Source organism: Eutrema salsugineum, unplaced genomic scaffold (genome assembly GCF_000478725.1).
Source record: "Eutrema salsugineum unplaced genomic scaffold, Eutsalg1_0 scaffold_5, whole genome shotgun sequence".
NCBI lineage: Eukaryota > Viridiplantae > Streptophyta > Magnoliopsida > Brassicales > Brassicaceae > Eutrema > Eutrema salsugineum.
Genome location: NW_006256612.1, coordinates 9542547 through 9560940, shown reverse-complemented (window position 1 = coordinate 9560940; position 18394 = coordinate 9542547). Strand labels below are relative to the sequence as shown.

The window sequence follows — 18394 nt, the reverse complement described above, 5'->3', positions numbered from 1 at the left end:
TTTAGATTTCAGTGGGGATGACTTTGAAAAGGTGTTAACAGATCAGAACTTATCGTGATTACTTTTTGATATGTGAACTGAACAATCAAACTAAAAATTCACACTAATCAGAAGAAGATAAGGAAAAGGAAGGCTGAGGTTCGACCTGAACTTTGCACTCTGCAATTTGGTGAAGACAACACAAAATTGGGTGAAGACGACAAGAAATTTGGTGAAGACAACACTAGATAATAAGCGGCAACTGCTCGACCAGTGAATCAGAGAAGGAGAAACCACGGCGTGAGGAGAGCAGTCAACGGTAAGGCGATTTCCGGCGCCGTTGAAACCGAAAAATGTTAATGGCGGTGACTGTGTAGATTTTTTTTACCCGATAAGTATTAGGGTTTTTTAACTTCTGAGTTTGTGTTTATTTTTTTAATAATAATTTATTAATCATATTTACATAATTCAAATTTCAAATATTAAAATTGATAAATATAATGGCATAGCTGTTATTATTAGGAACTACATAGGGTATTCAGCCCTTTGATTAAATATATATGCTATTCTAGTAAATTTTTTTTTTTGGGGTGTTAATCTAGTAATAACTGGATGACTTAGTGCTAATCTGAGTAATTTCTCTTTAATTTATTCACAATAATGATGTGATTTATGACATCTTTTTGATCTATATTCGAATAATGATTAGTGGCAAACTGGCAATATATGTGGGTTTAATATAGTTCTTGATTTTAATATACTTAGTCAGCAAAAATGAAAATTTAAATTTCTTAACTAAGATGATTTATTTATATGAATCTTAGTATATAGGAAGATGATAATGATCGGCTTGGATTTGCTTTGGTTACGTACTAAGAATTTAGTTCATACTGTTTACCAAAAAAAAAAAAAAAAAAAATTTAGTTCATACTGAAAATGGGTCACCGAACATGAAAAAGATATATTCAAAAATCATACTCAACGTCTCAAAGTCTCAAAGTCTCAAAGTCTCGTAATCATTGTTAAGGTTTTAAGGTCAAGAATTAACAAATAATGTTTATCAAAAAAAAAAAAAAGAATTAAATTAATAATATTTTAAGGTGTATAGTTCGCTGACTCGCTGTGATAGAGGGTTCTCTTTTAATTTATGTTTTTGATAAGTAAGGGTAAAAGTGTAAAAACCCAAAACACAAATCTTTTCTTTCCCGGTGGCATCGTCGCCGAGAAAGCAGCCAATTTTAGAAGAGAGCTTCGACGTATTTGTGTGAGGCCGACATCGAAAATCAAAATCTCTCCCACCGAGATAGTCGAAATGGCAGCGGCGGCGACGAAGACGAAGACGACGAGGAAGGCGGAGGAGCTGGTGGAGAAGACGATGAAGGGAAACGATGCTTCTCATGACGCCTCGCACGTGTGGAGGGTCCGAGACCTTGCTCTCTCCATTGCTCGCGAGGAAGGTCTCTCTTCCAACTCCGACTCCATGGAGATTGTGAGTTTTTTCTTTTTTTTTTAAAAAAAAATCCTTTAGTCCCCTAAACCCCTGATTTGTTCTGTTGTTCGTCGATATCTGCATTCTAGTTTTAGTTCAGTGAGGGGCTGAAATGAGTTTATTAGTAATTATGGTGGAGAGTCTCCGTCTATTAAGTTCTTGGGAAATTTCAATTTTTGTTTCCTATGGTTGAACCATTTCTGTTCATCTTCGCAGGTAGAGCTTGCAGCTCTTCTCCATGATATAGGTACTTCCCTTTGGAAACTTTTCTTTCGTCCTTTTTTTTAAAGTTCCTGTGTTTATATTCCAAAGATTATTAGTTATGGTATGTGTATCTCTTTCTTTCTCTTATCAGGTGATTACAAGTACATAAGGTTTGTTTCTTTTAAGTCTTCGTTATCTATCTCTATTGGTTTTTTTCCTACCGTTCTTTTGAACCCTTCAGTAGACTAACATCCCTTGCACCATTCTTGATCATACCACCACGATATTAAGTGTTTACGTCTTTAAACTTCCTCCAATTATCCTAGGCATAGATTCCATCTCTTTGCAAATGCTCTATTTGATGCCATTAGAAAGAAGCTTGGGGGAAATCCTTGCCGGATTTTCTCACCTTAGGACTAGTTGGGCTCTATTAAGTGGAAGTGCGTGTGGACAAGTTTAAAAAAAAAAAAGTTTTGAACTTTGAATGATGAAGACTTGTTTTATGCTCCTGATATGCTGCTTCATGGCCAAATAATGTTATAACCGGAATTCAGAGACCCTTTGGAAGCGAAACTTGTTGAGAATTTCCTGGATGAGGAGGGTGTAGAAGAGACCAAGAAGATGAAGATCCTAAAGATCATCAATGGAATGGGTTAGTTTTCAGCTCTAACTTTTACTCAACAATTCCAATGTACTAACTCGCTTGAGTTCTCACTACGATTAAGTTCAGAGTTTGTGAAAAAGATCATTACTTTGTGTCTGAATTTTTGAACAGAAAAAAATGTATTGTTTCCAGGTTTCAAAGACGAACTATCAGGGCAAGCACTCTGCGAGTCTCTTCCAGAATTTGGGGTAGTTCAAGATGCTGATCGCCTTGATGCAATTGGCGCCATAGGTTAGAATGCTTCTCTTGTCTTTAATTTGCTTCTCTACGGTGTAAGGGCTTTGATGAGTGACATCTGGAGATGCTCTATGCTTAGTCGTGCTCTTAATTGTTTTGTTGGTTGGTCCTAGGAATTGCTCGTTGCTTTACATTTGGTGGGAGCAGGAACAGAGTGCTTCATGATCCTGAGATCAAGCCCCGGACAGAGTTAACCAAAGAGCAGTATATGAAGAAAGAGGAGCAAACTACTATTAATCACTTTCATGAGAAACTCCTCAAGCTGAAGAAGCTGATGAAAACCGAGGTAACATTAACCGGAAAACAATTGTATACAAGACAGCAATTTGTTTCGGTTTGAGATTTGAATGTGGGACTCAAAAATATCAGGCGGGTAAAAGGAGAGCAGAGAAAAGGCACAACTTCATGCAAGAGTTTCTCACGGAGTTCTATGAGGAGTGGGATGGGAGAGCTTGAAAATGATGCATGAAGAAGAAAAAAGGCAGAGGATGTGTTTAACCGGTTACTTAACCGGATCTAAATGGGTAAGCTGTACCAGACCAAATAATAAGTTGTTTAGGTTTAAAACAGATTGATAACTCAATGTACATGGTCCCCGTGATCAATTAACATTTCTAAAGTTAAAAAATTGCTTTGAATAATAAACTTTGTGCTAATAATTGGTTTTTCTTTGTCAATGCTAATGATTGTGGAAGGAGTCAAGGTTTACATGATAATTCCAGTCTTTTCTTTTCTTCATTTTCCTGAGGCAAAGTCGGACTTTTTATTTTATTTTTAAAAATTTCAGTCGTCTAATTATTGACTTACATTTTAAAGTCTTCGTTAAATTTTTCTAGTGTGATATCTGGGTGGGTTAATTCATTGCGAAGTTAGCATCGGCCATCATATTACATTACATGGTTTGAATTTGTATATTAGGTTATAGATGAAAAACTTTTTATTAATAAGATTGGCAATCATTGTTACCTAGATAATAGTCTTGGTTGGGGTGATCTTATAATTCTTAATTATCCATATTGGCAATCATGATTTACAAATTTAAATGTTAGATTTTAGACTTATCTACAGTATTGTTGCTATTGGTATTAGCTTATTGCTAATTACGATATGCACAGTGTCCAATCATGATCACGATAAAATAGCTGTAGAATTCATTAATCCTTTAATCTATTGACAAATCTCCCCTCAGCCACTAAACCAATTCAAGATGGAATTTTAAACCATATAATTACTTACAATTATCTCCTATGTATTTTTTTTTCAAAGCCAGTCGTTAACAAATAATATATTTGGAAAGAGTCTTTACGTCTAACACAAGAAAACTGATGAAAGTTCTTCAATATCTTAGAAGTTAATGAAATAAATAAAGCATCGAATATTCGAATGTATTGTTCACAATTAGCCAAGTCGTTTGGTTTGTAGTATTTAAAACATAAGACTAATCGCGTATAGACTTATAAGTTGTAATAATCTAATCGTTATACATAACTTATGTCCATCAATAAGAGGAGTACTTAGTTACTTCTAACCAACGGTCGGGTCGGCCACTGCGCGTTCAATTTGTGTTTTAATAGAAAATTTATAACTAATCAGTGGATTCGATCGTCCATGGTTATTCTACCTTTTTGGTCGAAATATTCAACACTTTTTCATTAATTTGCTATCGATTGCATAAATCCTTTAAATCTGCATAAGTGCATAACAGTTTCAACAAAAACTAACAAGGTAAATAGATTTTAAACGACCAACTAAAATATTTTTTGAAACGTAAAATGCTCTATATTATTATTTGAGACAGTTTTTTTTCTCATTTTAATTACATGTATGATGTATATTATTAAGAAAAATAGAACGAGGTGTAAGACATATTGTATGTCCATGTGGTTGAAGGTAAACTTTGTTTTTTTAATACGTAAACTAGCAATTTAAAATTTAGGTACATCTAATGATGGATTTCAGGTCTTTATTATTCTATTGATAAATGTTTCAGGTCTTAAATTTATAGGTTTCTTCAGTATGAAAAGTATAACATGTTAAATGGTTTGATGACACTATATTATATTTTCTCCGTTGCTAGCTATACGTATTCAAACTTATGATTTAAAGATTCTTTAAGACATTATTCCTCCATATGTTTTGCTTGCACATCAATGACATTATTCCATCGTAAAAAACAGATAGTGTTTAAATTAATTGAGATCTATAATTTACTATCTTTTTTATCCGCTTGAAATATAGTATAATCGTGATCTTACTATCCCTTTAATCTATTTCAACCAGAATATAAATTGGGAATTCAGAAAGAAAAAAAAATGACCACCACTGAAGAGAAAACAAAGGAGATTGCCTTTCTAGATTTTAAAATATGTGACACAGATAAAGTGAAAAGATAAAATTTTAATCCAATGCTGAATCACTGATATAAGTTCCCTAATCTATCAGAGACTAGAGAGTAAAAAAAATGTAAGAAGGTGGACCTTTTTAACAAGGTACTTGGAAACGGGCGCGTATCATAAATGCTATAAATACAGGTAAATTAGCGCCCAAAAGGTTAACAGAAACTAAATTAGTAACTATTACACACTTTGTAACAACAGGTCTTCTCTTCCTCCGACCTGGTCACGTCCTAGCCGGCTCCACTCTTTTTATATATCTTCTCCATTGACTCGTCTTCTTCGTCGTCGTTCTCTGCTTCCTCTTCTTCTTCAGGTTCGGAGTTTCATATTTGTTTGGTCTGATGGGATCAAAGATTTCTCGGGTTGACCCGAGTCCCCAACTGATTGACCCGAGTCCCCAGCTGATTAACCTGCCCATTCTCCAGGAATTCAAGCTCTACAGTACTCCCTCGGTACGCTTATGATCTGTGGTTTTGTGAATCTTTTACTCTTGTGCTTTGATTCTGTTTGACATACACTAATAGCATAATAGCAAATTATTTATGTTTGCTTGGTGGTGGTTTCATATGGCTGTATACTTGTATTGTAAGGCATGAGCCTTTAGCTTGCCCTAATGTAGATTCTTGGAATCTAAGTTTTCTATTTAATTTTAAAAGATGTTTCAGCCTGTTGCTTTATGGATTTTAGTGAATAAAAAATCCAGGATTCCTAGCTACTTCGAGATTACTGCCACTACCTTTTGGTTTGAAATTTGTGAATAATTAAAATTGGTTGTTTCTTCAGAATTTGTATTTAATTGGGAGAGACGAGAGCAAAAGCTTCAAGAGGATTCTTAAGATTGGTCGAACAGATCGAGACGAGCTAAATTTATTTGAAGATCCTACAACGTACACAAATGCAGAAATGCACGAGCTCAAAAGATGGCTAAGTCGAGGCAACCAGGAATATGGTGGGCTTCAACCAGTCACAGCTTGCTACGGAATCATTGGTACGTACGTCTTCTTATTAGTTTTATTAGTTACCACCTTTGAGTCTTTATCACAAGCGTTGTTTTTTTCTCACTGTTATCACAGGGTTTGTGAGATTCTTGGAGCCCTATTACATGCTGCTGATAACAAAAAGAAAGAAAGTGGGTGAAATCTGCGGCCATACGGTTTATAGTATTGCAGAGAGTAAAATGATCGTGATTCCAAATCCTGCCATTCAAACGAGCGTGGCGGATTCTTTGGCCGAGCGAAGGTTCTTTAAAATTCTTGTAACGATTCGAAAACTTTCTAATATTTGACATGCTTCCCCCCACTCTCCTCTATCATAGGTACAGGAAGCTCCTAAGCATGGTGGATCTTACCAAAAACTTCTTCTTCAGCTACACATACCACTTAATGTATAGCCTTCAGAAGAACATGTGCAACACTGAGATAGGAAACGCTCACGACAACACGATGTTCGTTTGGAACGAATATTTAACACACGGGATCAGGAGGATCCTCCAGAACACCACATGGACTGTTGCATTGATATACGGATTCTTTAAACAGGTAACGATCAAATGCATGCCTTATATGATATAAATGGTTTGGTCTGGAGATTTTTCCCAAAAAAACTTTGCTATACTTAAGAGACCTAATGTCTACTGTTCCTTTGCTTTGTCCAGAATGAATGTTTTGTATCAGATGAAGAATTTGTATTGACTGTCATAGCTCGGCGTTCGCGACATTATGCTGGTACTAGGTAATTATACATCTTGATAGGCTCTGTTATGTTCTTCTTCTTCTTCCTCTCTTATATTTCAATACTCCCACTCAAAGATAGCTAGGGGCTAGTCATGATATGGCTTTGTTCTTGACTACAAAACTCCTTGCCTCTGCTCTCTTAAATGTGCAGATACTTAACGCGTGGTGTAAATGAGGAAGGCAGCGTAGCCAACTACGTTGAGACAGAGCAGATTGTTTCCAAAAAGGTTCCAGAGGGTCAGAAAATCCCAATAACATCAATTGTGCAGATTCGAGGCTCCATACCTCTCTTTTGGTCACAGGAGACTTCTGTGTTCAACCCACAACCCGAGATAATACGTAAGAATCATATGCATATATATGGTAAATAGGATCCTTATTTGTTCTTACTTTATCTCAACGCTTACTTCTGTTTCTCTCTTTTACTGGTCACAGTGAACAAGATGGACAAGAATTATGCGGCTACTAAACACCACTTTGAGAATCTGAGACAGAGGTATGGTAAGCCGATAATCATCCTGAACCTCGTAAAGGTATGCTCTCTCATTTTCTAGGGCAGCTCAAATTTTTATATATTGCTTCTGCTATTTTTTTGTTTTTGGGATATTATTGGAAGATTGAGTGTATCTTTGCTGTTTTGTGATATCAGAAAGGTGAGAAAAACCATCGAGAAACCATATTAGGTGCAGAGTATGCAAAAGTAATCAAAGTTATTAACAAACCACGCAAAAGAAAGGAGAACCGTATAAAGACAGTCCATTTTGATCTAAACAAAGTTTACAAAAGGTGCTTTTATATTTTATGCACCTATTATGCAGATCGAAGCTGGTGTGTGTTAGTTTCTAATAAGCCTTGCATCCTGAAACTCTTACCCGTTTTCCACGCTATTTTGCAGAGGAGCTGATGTTGCATTCGAATGCTTGTGTACCGTTGGGAGGAAGGCATTGGAATTAACTAACTTATTTTTCTGTCAAGCTCCTTCAGGCGTAGGAGTTCAAGACGTATTGAACGACTCATTTTTCAAGTAAGTTTGGTATCCTCCAAATGAGTCTTCATGTAACAAGTTTTTTTTTGTTTTATTTTTAATATACATACATTAGTCTAATTGTTGGTAAGTCCTAATACAAGTGCTACCATTCTCCAGTAACCCTCTTCCGAATCAAGAAGATATTGATGAAGAAGCTTTGACCCCTGATATATTTAAGCTTCAGAGTGGGGTCTTGAGGACAAACTGCATAGACTGCTTGGATCGTACTAACTTTGCTCAGTACGCACACGGTTTGGTAGCTCTTGCTCATCAACTGGATACATTGGGTATCACGGGGCCTCCTGTCGTCGATGTTAACAATCCTCTAGCAAAAGCATTGATGGAAGTTTACCAAAAGATGGGGAATACAATTGCACTGCAGTATGGTGGCTCGGATGCACACATCAAGGTGATTTGAAATCTAACACATATTTCCTACTTGCCTAGGCTTGACAGGTTCTTTGAACTTACATATATGTGTATTAACTTTAGAAAGTTTATGGTTTTTTACTTTCCAGATGTTCAGTGCTCTGAGGGGTGGTTGGAACATGGTGATGAAGCAACGTGATATCTTCACAGCTGTGCGTCGTCACTACAACAACGCTTATCAGGACGACGAAAAGCAAAACGCCATCAATGTGTAAGCTTCATTACATAGACTTAATCTTGGTTTTCCGTCTGTTTACTTGATACTAGTTTTGTTTAGTCTAAAGATTATTTCGCTTGACAGTTTCTTGGGGCAATCCGGGCCACAATTGGGAAGGCCAATACCGTGGGAGTTGGATTCTGACCAACATAACATTAAAAGAAGTAGTTCTAGAGTAGATATCGAAAACCTGAGGTACCTAGTTTTGTTGAAAATTTGACTAAACCAACTCCAAAGATTTTACAAGTTATCTATCTACAAAAGACTAAGATATCTTCCAATGCACAATATGACTTGCAGGCCACTAATTAAAAGATCCTTTTCCGATAACCTTCTCTTGGCGGGTGATGTGAATTCGGAGGAGCTAGTACTCGAAGATCCTCAGCCTTCACGTGAAGGGATTAACGGTGCAATCTCGGAGACCACTTCAGAAATTTGCTTCAATGAAACTGAACCAGCTTCTCTAAGGTGTCCATCAGCGTCTCTTTTCACTTGTTCCAAGCATTCATTGTTACTCTTTTCTGATTCTTCTTCCTCTTTGATAACATCGATCTTTAGCTTCCTCTCGGCTATTCGCACTGAAGATCATTTGCGAGGAACAGGATCAAGCCAGATGTTTCCAGGCAGTAGCTCTACTTCTGATTCTCGCAGGCACGATGTACCTGGTTTTTCACATTCGTACAAAACTAAATTCACTCCGGTGGAAGAAACGCTTGAACGTTGCAGGTAAAAAATTAATATTCATCCTTATATGAACATGGTTACTGATAGCATTCTGATACATTATAAATTAAACTGCGCTAACACCCGAACCGACACTTTGCAAACCCTATTAAAATATTTCAGACATGAACCTTGTTCTATAAGTAATTGAGATATACATCTTTATATAAGCCTGATAATTAATGCTCTAAATGATATTCTTGCAGCTCAATGTCGTCAGATGACATGTTCACCGACCTGGACGAGTTCGTCACTTCTGAAACTAATACGAACACGATTTTTGAGGTAATGTCCATCATCACCATATCACTCTTATTCAAGTTATTTTCGCAAACAAAGAAACTGACTTGTTGGATTTCTCCATCTTCATAGGATCCTCGCCGTTCGAACGAACCAGGAGGTTTTACTGAATATGTCTTAGTAGATGGCTTCTCAAATGATTTCACTCAATGGGTCTCATCCGGAAGAACATTGTAAAAAGTTCAGAGAAGAAACTATACCTTGCATGGGAAGGTAACGCTGGTTACTACTTGACGCGTACGGCAGGGTTGAACAGACAACAACAGCCACATCTTGTAAATATCCGACTCAGCTTTGTAGAGGTCCCGGTTTATTGTTTTTTTTTTCCCTAGCAAAACTGATTTCTATCTTTCTTTTTTAAACCACCCACAAAATTTGATTTTGGAAAGAGTTTTAGCGTCTAACACAAGAAAGTGGTGAAAATTCTTTTATATCTTAGCCGTAGGAGTTGAAAAAATAAATGAAGCATCGAATGAATTGTTCACAGTTAGCCGAGTCGTTTGGTGTGTAGTATTAAAATCAGAAGACTAATCGCGTATAGACTATAATAATCTATCGTTAGACATAACACATGTCCATCATTAAGAGGACTTAGTTATTCTAATTATAACCAACGGTCGGTCGGTCGGTCGGCAATTGCGTGTTCAATTTGTGTTTAGATAGAAAATTATAACTAATCAGAGGATTCGATCGTGGCGGAGTTATAAATAAATTTTACTGGTTCATAATATAATATGTGAAAAAGAATTGAAGCTTTAAAACAAATGAAAATATATAAACGCATGATAAAGGAATAGAAAGAATTTTGTCAAAAAATAATATAAAGAATAGAAAGAAGTTGTTGAGAAAATGGATACAAACGCTTAGAAAGCCCCACTTTCTCGTCCTCTCAGCTCTAATGGCTGAAGCTCTAGCAGTACGCGAAGCCCTGCTTCTTGCTCACGTTCAAGGCTGCAGCACAATCTGCATTCAAACAGATTCTCAAGCGCTCGTTCGAGCTATCAACTCTGGGACCCGTCTAAAATAAATCTTAATTTGGAATTCTTCATGACATTGATAATTTGGTTACTCAATTTCTAGATTTCTCTATTAGCTACATTCCTCGAACCACAAGCTGTATTGTGAATTATCACTAGCAAAAGCTTCCCTTCTTGAGGCTTCCTCTGTTTTGAACTAAGCCGTTTGGGACCTTATGAATGAATGAAGTTGGAAAAAAAAAAGGATAGTCATCTAATAAATTTGTTGAGCTAGCAAAATCGGAAAATCATTTATAAACTTAACTAATCATTTTAGAACTAGTCGAAATTAACCGCAGGATGGATCACGTTAATTAGTATAATATAATTTGCAAAACTTTAGATACATCTTAGCTCGTAAGGAAATAATAAGATGATCATCGTGAATTATATATCTCATGCATGTTGTGGACCCGATCTTCCTCCATGTGTTTTGCGTGCACCTAAATTACATTATTCCATTGTACAAAAAGTAGTGTGTCAGTTAATTGAGATCAATACTTTAACTCTCTTTTTTTTAATCCAAAATCCTTTTCTCCGGTTAAAATATAGGTTTTTGTTACTATGCTCAAATATAGCTTTATCGTGATCTGACTATTTTTATCAAACCAAAAGGTAAATTTCGGAATACAGAAAAAATGATATTCTGATCAAACTGACTACTGAAGAGAAAACAAAAGGAGATGGTTGGCATCTCCTCTCCACTTTCGACTGGATCTAACCCATTACTTAAAAAAAAAAAAGAAGGAGAAAACAAAAGGAGATTGCCTTTCTAGATTTTAAAATATTTGACACAGGAAAAGGGGAAAAGTAAAACTTTTAATCCAATACATCTTACGTAATTGTATAATCTATCAGAGGAAAAAAAAAGGAAGACGCAAAAGGCTAGAGCTTTGTTAACAAGGTACCTCAAAAACGGCCGCGTATCTTAAAGGCTATAAATTCAGGCGAATTAGCGCCCAAAAGGTTATTTTTATAGTTTTTTTACCCTCTTTTTTTAATTAACAAGTCTTCTCTTCTCCGACCTGGTCACATCCTCGACGGCTCCACTCTTTCTATCTTCTTCATCGAATCGTCTTCGTCCGTCGTTATCTTCTCCATCTTCTTCTTCTTCTTCTTCTCAGATTCCAAAATTTTCCTCCTTCGAAAGTCGATTTTTGATTTCCTCGAATCCCTCACGCTCTGTTCATCTCGTCCGTTCGTCTGTTCCTCTGTATCGACAGCTTCGAAATCGGGGTCAAACCGGCTCCGAGATTTCTTCAGGTTCGGAATTTCATATTTTTTTGGTCTGATGGGATCGGAGCCTCGGGCTGACCCGAGGCCCCAACTTATTGACTTGCCCGTTCTCCAGAAATTCAAGCTCTACAGTACTCCCTCGGTATACTCCTCCTTCTCTTAATCAATTTCCGTACGATTCATGATCTGTGCCTTTTTGAATCATAAGTCTTGTGCTTTGTCTCTTCTAGTTTACCTGTGATTCGCATCAATGTGAGATTTTTATTGTTGGAAAAATGGGCTAATCCTTAACAATTATCTTCGAACTGTTTTACCGACGATTGCGTTAATATCGTTAGTGGATTCTGATTTTTTTTGGGATAATAGAAAGAAAGTATGTTACTTTCTGGGTTTGGATTCAAATTCCGTAAGATGGTTCGGTTCTTGTTCGATGAGTCTGTTTGCTTTGTGGTTTCGTTTTCACATGGTTGTAGCGTAAGGCATGAGCCTTTAGCTTGACATAATGTAAAGTCTTTGTTTTTAAGGTTTCTGTAATTAAAAGATCTCATCCTGTTACTTTATTGATTTTAAATCCTACTTCGAGATCATTACCTTTCGGGTTGAAGTTTGTGAATAAAATTGGTTGTTGTGCAGAATTTTTATTTGATTGGGAGAGACGAGAAAAAAAGCTTTAGGAGGATTCTTAAGATTGATAGAACAGAACGAAACGAGCTAAATTTATTTGAAGATCCTACAAGGTACACAAATGCAGAAATGCGCGAGCTTAAAAGATGGATAAGTCGAGGCAACCAGGAGTTTGGTGGGCTTATATCAGTCACAACTTGCTACGGAATCATTGGTACTTCTTTTCTCACTTCTTTGGAGGTCAGTGTATCGTTTTGGAACTCATGGAGCAATGTTGATTCTTTGAGTACAGGGTTTGTGAGATTCTTGGAGCCCTATTACATGCTGCTGATAACAAAAAGAAAGAAAGTGGGCGAGATCTGTGGCCACACGGTGTATGGTATTGCAGAGAGTCAAATGATCGTGATTCCAAATCCTTCTATTCAGACTAAAGTGGCTGATTCTTTAGACGAGCGAAGGTATCTAATTCTTGTAACGGCTATGTTAACCATATGGACACTCCCTTGTCTAGACTTTAGCAAAACACATATCCGACATGAGAACTCTGTCTTCTATTATAGGTACAAGAAGATCCTTAGCATGGTTGATCTTAGCAAAAACTTCTACTTCAGCTACACATATCACCTCATGTATAGCCTTCAGAAGAACATATGCAACACTGAGAAAGGAAACACTCACGACAACACGATGTTTGTGTGGAACGCTCATTTAACACGCGGGATCAGAAGGATCCTGCAGAATACCATATGGACAGTTGCATTGATTTACGGATTCTTTCAACAGGTATCGATCAAATGCATCCCTTTATATATACATGGTATAGAGTGGATATTTGCCAAAACTTGCCAAATCTAAAGATTTCATCAGATGATAAGAAGAGCTAATGTCTACTTTTCCTTTGCTTTGTCCAGACTAAATGTTTGGTATCTGGTGAACAATTTGTATTCACTGTAATTGCTCGGCGGTCTCGGCATTATGCTGGTACAAGGTACTTGTTCATCTTGAAAACATTACTTATTATCCTCCTTTTTTTATACTCTCTCTGTTAATGTCTCATGGCCTACTAGCTCTCTAACATAAATATCTATTTCAATACTACCTCTCAAAGATTTGGGGTCAGTCTTGATATGCCTTTGTTTTAACTACAAGATTCCTTGCCTCCTCCCTGTTAATGTGCAGATATTTAAGGCGTGGTGTAAATAATATAGGCAGAGTAGCCAATGACGTTGAGACAGAGCAGATTGTTTCCAAAGTGGTTCCAGAGGGTCAGAAAATACCGATAACATCAATTGTGCAGGTTCGAGGCTCCATACCCCTCTTTTGGTCACAGGAAACTTCTGTGTTCAACCCACAACCCGAGATAATACGTAAGCACCATATGCACTAACAAAAATGATTCTTTGATTTTCTTATCTTAACACTCAACTTTCTGTCCTTTTTGGATCAAAAAGTATACAAGAAAGACGAGAATTATGAGGCTACGCAACACCATTTTGAGAATCTAAGACAAAGATATGGGAAACATATAATCATTCTGAATCTTCTGAAGGTAGGCTTTCCCATTTTCTAGGAAAACTCAAATTTTATACAAGGCTTCTGGACTTTCTTGGATATTTTAATGTATCTTTGCTATTTTGTGTTATCAGTCAAGTGAAAGAAAGCGTCGAGAAACCATTTTACGGGCAGAGTTTGCAAAGGCAATCCTATTTATTAACAAAGAAGCAGGGAAAAAGAACCGTTTAGAACCAATCCATTTTGATCTGAGCAAACACTACAGAAAGTACTGCACTTTTTCACCAATTAAGTAGACAATCATTGGTGTGTTGGTTTCTAATAAGTCTTACATCCTAAAACTGTTTACCCGTTTTCACTTCGGTTATGCAGTGGAGTTGATGGTGCATTCGCGCACTTATGCATCTTTGCGAGGAAAGCATTGGGATTTACCGACTTGTTTTTCTGTAAAGCTCCTTCAGGTATAGGAGCTGAAGGAGTAATCAATGACTCTTTTCTCAAGTAAGTTTGGTATGATATGTGTATTCTGCAAATGCATTCTTCGTGTAACCGTAGCTGTCTCTCTTACATCTCATCTTTTACGTTTTGTGGTAATTCCTAATACTAATGCATGCTACCATGCTCCAGTAACACTCTTCCGACTCAAGAAGAGGAGGCAAGTAGTGTAGATAATGAAGCTTTGAAGTCGGATATATTTATGCTTCAAAATGGGGTCCTGAGGACCAACTGCATTGACTGCTTGGATCGAACTAATTTCGCACAGTACGCACATGGACTGGTAGCTCTTGGGCATCAGTTGCATACATTGGGAATCTCAGGGCCCCCTATCGTTGATCTTAACAATCCCTTGGCGATAAGTTTGATGGAAACATACCAAAACATGGGCGATATTCTTGCGCTTCAGTATGGTGGCTCCGAAGCACACACCAAGGTGATTTGATTTCCAACACATCTTTCCTAGTAGACTTTTAGATGGATCTTTCAAGTTATTTGTATCATCTTTAGAACGTTTCTATGGATTTGCAGATGTTTAGTGATCTGAGAGGTAATCGAAACGTGGTGGATAGGCCTCGTGAGATCATCATAGCTTGGACTCGTCACTACAACAATGCTTATCAGGACATCCATAAGCAGAACGCCATCAATGTGTAAGCTCCATTTTAAGAAAACAAAAGTTCTATTTTGTTTTATCCGTCTTTTAACTTGCTACGAGTGTTGGTTTAGTATCTAAAGATTGTTTCTCTTGACAGGTTTTTAGGGCATTTCCGGCCTCAGTTGGGGAGTCCAGCAATATGGGAGTTAGATCCTGACCAGCACGACATCGGAAGAACTAATTCTAACTTAGATATCGAAAATACGAGGTACCTATTTCCCTTGAAAAACTAGCATTCCAAGGAAACTTTCTATCAGAACTTAGCAAATACATAGAACAGCAACAAATATAATATATATCTTCCAATAATGAACTTGCAGGCCACTAATTAGGAGATCCTTTTCCGATAACATTCTCATGGATGGTGATTTGAATCTGGAGGAGCTGGCGCAAGAAATTGCTCAGCCATCACGAGAAGGGTTAAACGGTGGCATCTCGGAAACCAATTCAGAGTTTCCATTCTATGAAACTGAACCAACTTCTCTAAGGTATGAATCAGAGTCTCTTTTAACTTGTTGCAAACATTGATTGCTACTCCTTTCTAACTCATTATTCCTCTGTGATAACATCTTCAGCTTCAGCTCGGTTATGCGCAATGAAGATCATTTGAGAAGAACAGTATCAAGCCAGATGTTTCCAGGCAGTAGCTCTAATTCTAATTCCCACATGCTCGATGATATACCTGGTTTTTCACACTCATACAAAACTAAATTCACTCCGGCAGAAGAAATATTTGAACGTTACAGGTAAAAAATATTCATCCTTACTTATATGAGCAAGGTTACTAGATAGCATTTTCAGATACATAAAACCGCGCTAACACCCTGTCATAAAAACAGACACTTTGCAAACCCGTTTACAATTCTTAAGACATATATATACCTTGTTCTATATATAAGCCATAGTAATATTGCTCCATATGTTTCTTGCAGCTCAATGTCGTCAGATAACATCTTCACCGACCTAGACGAATCAGTCACTTCTACAACTAATACAAACATGAGTTCTGAGGTAATTTCCTTCATCACCATATCACTCTTATTCAAGTTAGCTTTCTCGCAAACAAAGACACTAGTGACTCAGGCCAGATTTTCCCAACTTTACAGTACCCTCGAAGAGATGTCCCTGAAAATGTACCTGGCTTCTCCAATGCTTTCACTCGGTGGGTTTTCTCCGGAAGAGCATTGTAAAAGGTTTTTGGAGAAGATATTGTGTCTTGCAAGGGAAGGTAACGCTGGTTACTTGTCTCGTACGGCATGCATGGACAGTCATAATAAACAAAAAGAACTGATTAACAGCCACATCTTGTGAATATCCGACTCAGCTTTGTAAAAGTCCCGTTTTTTTTTTCTTAGCTAAATTGATTTCTTCTTTTTCTCATCACACACCCACAAAGTTTGTTTTTTTCCCCGTATATAGAGGGTTTGGTTTTTTTTTTTTTCCGTAATGTATTACGGCCCAATTCTTGAACCGCAATAGATTGTGTGATTAAATCATGCCGCATTGTATTGAAAAATTACCAACAACATAAACATGTCACATGCGAAATGGCGCTCGGAACTCTTCCGAACCCTAATTTTTATCCTATGTCGCACGGAGCTAAGAACTGACACCTTATTTGTATGCCTATATAACAAGCTCCAATATGCTTCCTACTATTCTTAACTGAAATAATTAGACCTGCTTTTCGAGACCGGCCGGTTTGTAACAAAAATATGGACCAACATATGTTTGCTGGCATCTAACATTCCCTTATTTTCTGTATTTCGTATGGACTTCATGTAAAAGGTTCGACATTCATGGAATATGGTTCATTTTTTTTGTATTAATGTATTTCAAACTAAAGACGAAGAAAAAATCTATCAACTCAAGTGTAAAGTACTCTTTAAGATTAACAACAATAACATCCCAACTGGCTTATTTGCTCTTGCAACTAACTTGTTTGTTCGGAGTATTATATTGATTTGTTTTAATTAAATATGATGATTTTGTTGGCTGCTGGCTGGCAATATTGTTTGCCCACCAAAAACAATAGCTGTCCGATTTTATAAAATAACTAAAATCTATACAGTTATTTCTTCACTATTAAAATTCAGTTCGATGAGGTTGAATTTAACAAAACAATAAAAGCTTAATCAATAAAGTTGGTATGTTAGATATTTCATTGTCGACGAAGACCAGGGTTGTGTCTACACTTCTGAATATACGGGTTTCTTATTTAGATCATATATAATCTAAATGTGATTCCAATGTCAGTGAGTTATAAATTACCATTTTTTACATATAAAAGTATTCTGAGAAATCTATTAATTGTGTATACTGAATTATTTCAACATTGTGGACATGGTTCACACAAAAAAATAACATTGTGGACATGATGTAATCTTTATCTAAAGAAGCATCGATCACCCTTTGTCCAATCATTAGACAACAACACACAACAGGAGATTGTCCAGCCCACACACACACGTATGCACATATCAACATGCATTCACACACATATATACAATCTATAAAAATCTATACTATTATATATGAGACACCAGTTTTACGGATTCTGTACCTTTATCTTTATTAGCTGTTCATCTTTCTCTATCTATCCCTCACTATAAATACAAACGAACCTAATTCTTCGTTCTTACGTCCCAAAAACGTAACTTTATCATCTCCAAGACAAATTCTTGATAAACACACCCAAAAAACCTAGCCCAAATTTTAAAACATTTCATATTTTTTTTTTATTTTAAGCTTTTTGTACTTGGTTTGAAAAACCACCAATATCGTTCTATATCAAAGATATAACTGTTTTACTAATGGCTAAACTCGGGAAGCTAACAAAACTCAAGTTGGCCATAAAGAAATGGCCTTCCTTTACCAAGAACCACTACTCAACCACCGTGTCCACTGCCTCCCCCGCCGCCTCCGATGTCTCTAAGTGCGACGATCTTCAACTGTTTTACGTCGGGAAGTCTCGAAGACCATACATGCTTAATTCCCACGTCATCAACCATCCGCTTTTCCAAGAACTACTTGATCGATCGTCGAGCTTCGTGGAAGAACGCCACGATCAAAAGACAGTCTTGGTATCTTGCGAAGTTGTATTGTTCGAACACTTGTTATGGATGCTCAAGAATAGTTTCTCCGATCACGGCGACGATGATGATGATGATGATCGCGAAAGAGGATCCGTCGAGGAGTTAGCTGAGTTCTACACTTATTGACGGCGAAATATACTTATTTTCTTATAATTCATATTATATTAATTGAAAATTTTTGATTTGATTCTACATGATCCAATGCGGTCACAGAAAATTTCCTTTGCTTTTGTTTTTTCCAGAGCAATTTTTTGAGATTTGGTACTCTTAATGAATAGGGACTTCTTCCCTATACTACAAACTACAAATTGTAATTCCTTCAATGATAAAACTGATGTTCTAAATTCTAATATTGGAGAT

At 36.7% G+C, this 18394-nt stretch overlaps 4 protein-coding genes across 6 annotated transcripts; all 4 read left to right on the top strand.

The window, feature by feature from the left end:
- Positions 1–127: 127 nt before the first annotated feature.
- LOC18993162 (uncharacterized protein YpgQ) lies at positions 128–3040 on the top strand. Of its 3 annotated transcripts, none has more exons than XM_024152703.1 (8): positions 128–298; positions 1212–1468; positions 1685–1715; positions 1824–1842; positions 2227–2324; positions 2469–2567; positions 2687–2859; positions 2943–3040. In XM_024152703.1, exons 2-8 carry the CDS (start codon positions 1292–1294, stop codon positions 3027–3029), a joined length of 684 nt encoding a protein of 227 aa, XP_024008471.1. In that variant the 5' UTR covers positions 128–298; positions 1212–1291; the 3' UTR covers positions 3030–3040. The 3 variants fall into 3 exon arrangements, with proteins under 3 accessions (XP_024008471.1, XP_024008470.1, XP_006416718.2); XM_024152702.1 differs by having other exon boundaries at positions 1141–1468; XM_006416655.2 differs by having other exon boundaries at positions 128–1468.
- Positions 3041–5310: 2270 nt separating this feature from the next.
- On the top strand, positions 5311–9575 carry LOC18993161 (phosphoinositide phosphatase SAC5). Its single transcript, XM_006416654.1, has 16 exons — positions 5311–5421; positions 5753–5957; positions 6043–6208; positions 6285–6507; positions 6624–6700; positions 6854–7041; positions 7138–7235; positions 7352–7488; positions 7598–7726; positions 7847–8138; positions 8248–8369; positions 8460–8570; positions 8676–8843; positions 8934–9101; positions 9305–9383; positions 9471–9575. Exons 1-16 carry the CDS (start codon positions 5311–5313, stop codon positions 9573–9575), a joined length of 2379 nt encoding a protein of 792 aa, XP_006416717.1.
- Positions 9576–11414: 1839 nt separating this feature from the next.
- Positions 11415–16464, top strand: LOC18993160 (phosphoinositide phosphatase SAC5). Its single transcript, XM_024152487.1, has 16 exons — positions 11415–11792; positions 12284–12488; positions 12567–12732; positions 12835–13057; positions 13186–13262; positions 13454–13641; positions 13726–13823; positions 13921–14054; positions 14159–14287; positions 14414–14717; positions 14813–14934; positions 15037–15147; positions 15260–15427; positions 15515–15685; positions 15872–15950; positions 16046–16464. The coding sequence occupies exons 1-16, from the start codon at positions 11706–11708 to the stop codon at positions 16127–16129; spliced, it is 2346 nt and encodes a 781-aa protein (XP_024008255.1). The 5' UTR covers positions 11415–11705; the 3' UTR covers positions 16130–16464.
- Positions 16465–17752: 1288 nt separating this feature from the next.
- LOC18993159 lies at positions 17753–18380 on the top strand. The gene has a single exon (XM_006416652.2). The coding sequence runs from the start codon at positions 17753–17755 to the stop codon at positions 18158–18160; it is 408 nt and encodes a 135-aa protein (XP_006416715.1). The 3' UTR covers positions 18161–18380.
- The last annotated feature ends 14 nt before the right edge of the window (positions 18381–18394 follow it).

Excerpts from the sequence above, each read along its gene's own strand:
- LOC18993161 (XM_006416654.1), top strand. The coding sequence starts at position 5,311 with ATGGGATCAAAGATTTCTCGGGTTGACCCGAGTCCCCAACTGATTGAC. Across the intron at positions 5,422-5,752 it reads AGCTCTACAGTACTCCCTCG|AATTTGTATTTAATTGGGAG; the intron begins GTACGCTTATGA and ends TTGTTTCTTCAG. Across the intron at positions 6,508-6,623 it reads TATACGGATTCTTTAAACAG|AATGAATGTTTTGTATCAGA; the intron begins GTAACGATCAAA and ends TGCTTTGTCCAG.
- LOC18993162 (XM_006416655.2), top strand. The coding sequence starts at position 1,127 with ATGTTTTTGATAAGTAAGGGTAAAAGTGTAAAAACCCAAAACACAAAT. Across the intron at positions 1,469-1,684 it reads ACTCCGACTCCATGGAGATT|GTAGAGCTTGCAGCTCTTCT; the intron begins GTGAGTTTTTTC and ends TCATCTTCGCAG. Across the intron at positions 2,860-2,942 it reads AGAAGCTGATGAAAACCGAG|GCGGGTAAAAGGAGAGCAGA; the intron begins GTAACATTAACC and ends CAAAAATATCAG.
- LOC18993159 (XM_006416652.2), top strand. The coding sequence starts at position 17,753 with ATGGCTAAACTCGGGAAGCTAACAAAACTCAAGTTGGCCATAAAGAAA.
- LOC18993160 (XM_024152487.1), top strand. The coding sequence starts at position 11,706 with ATGGGATCGGAGCCTCGGGCTGACCCGAGGCCCCAACTTATTGACTTG. Across the intron at positions 14,935-15,036 it reads AAGCAGAACGCCATCAATGT|GTTTTTAGGGCATTTCCGGC; the intron begins GTAAGCTCCATT and ends TTCTCTTGACAG. Across the intron at positions 15,428-15,514 it reads ACTGAACCAACTTCTCTAAG|CTTCAGCTCGGTTATGCGCA; the intron begins GTATGAATCAGA and ends TAACATCTTCAG.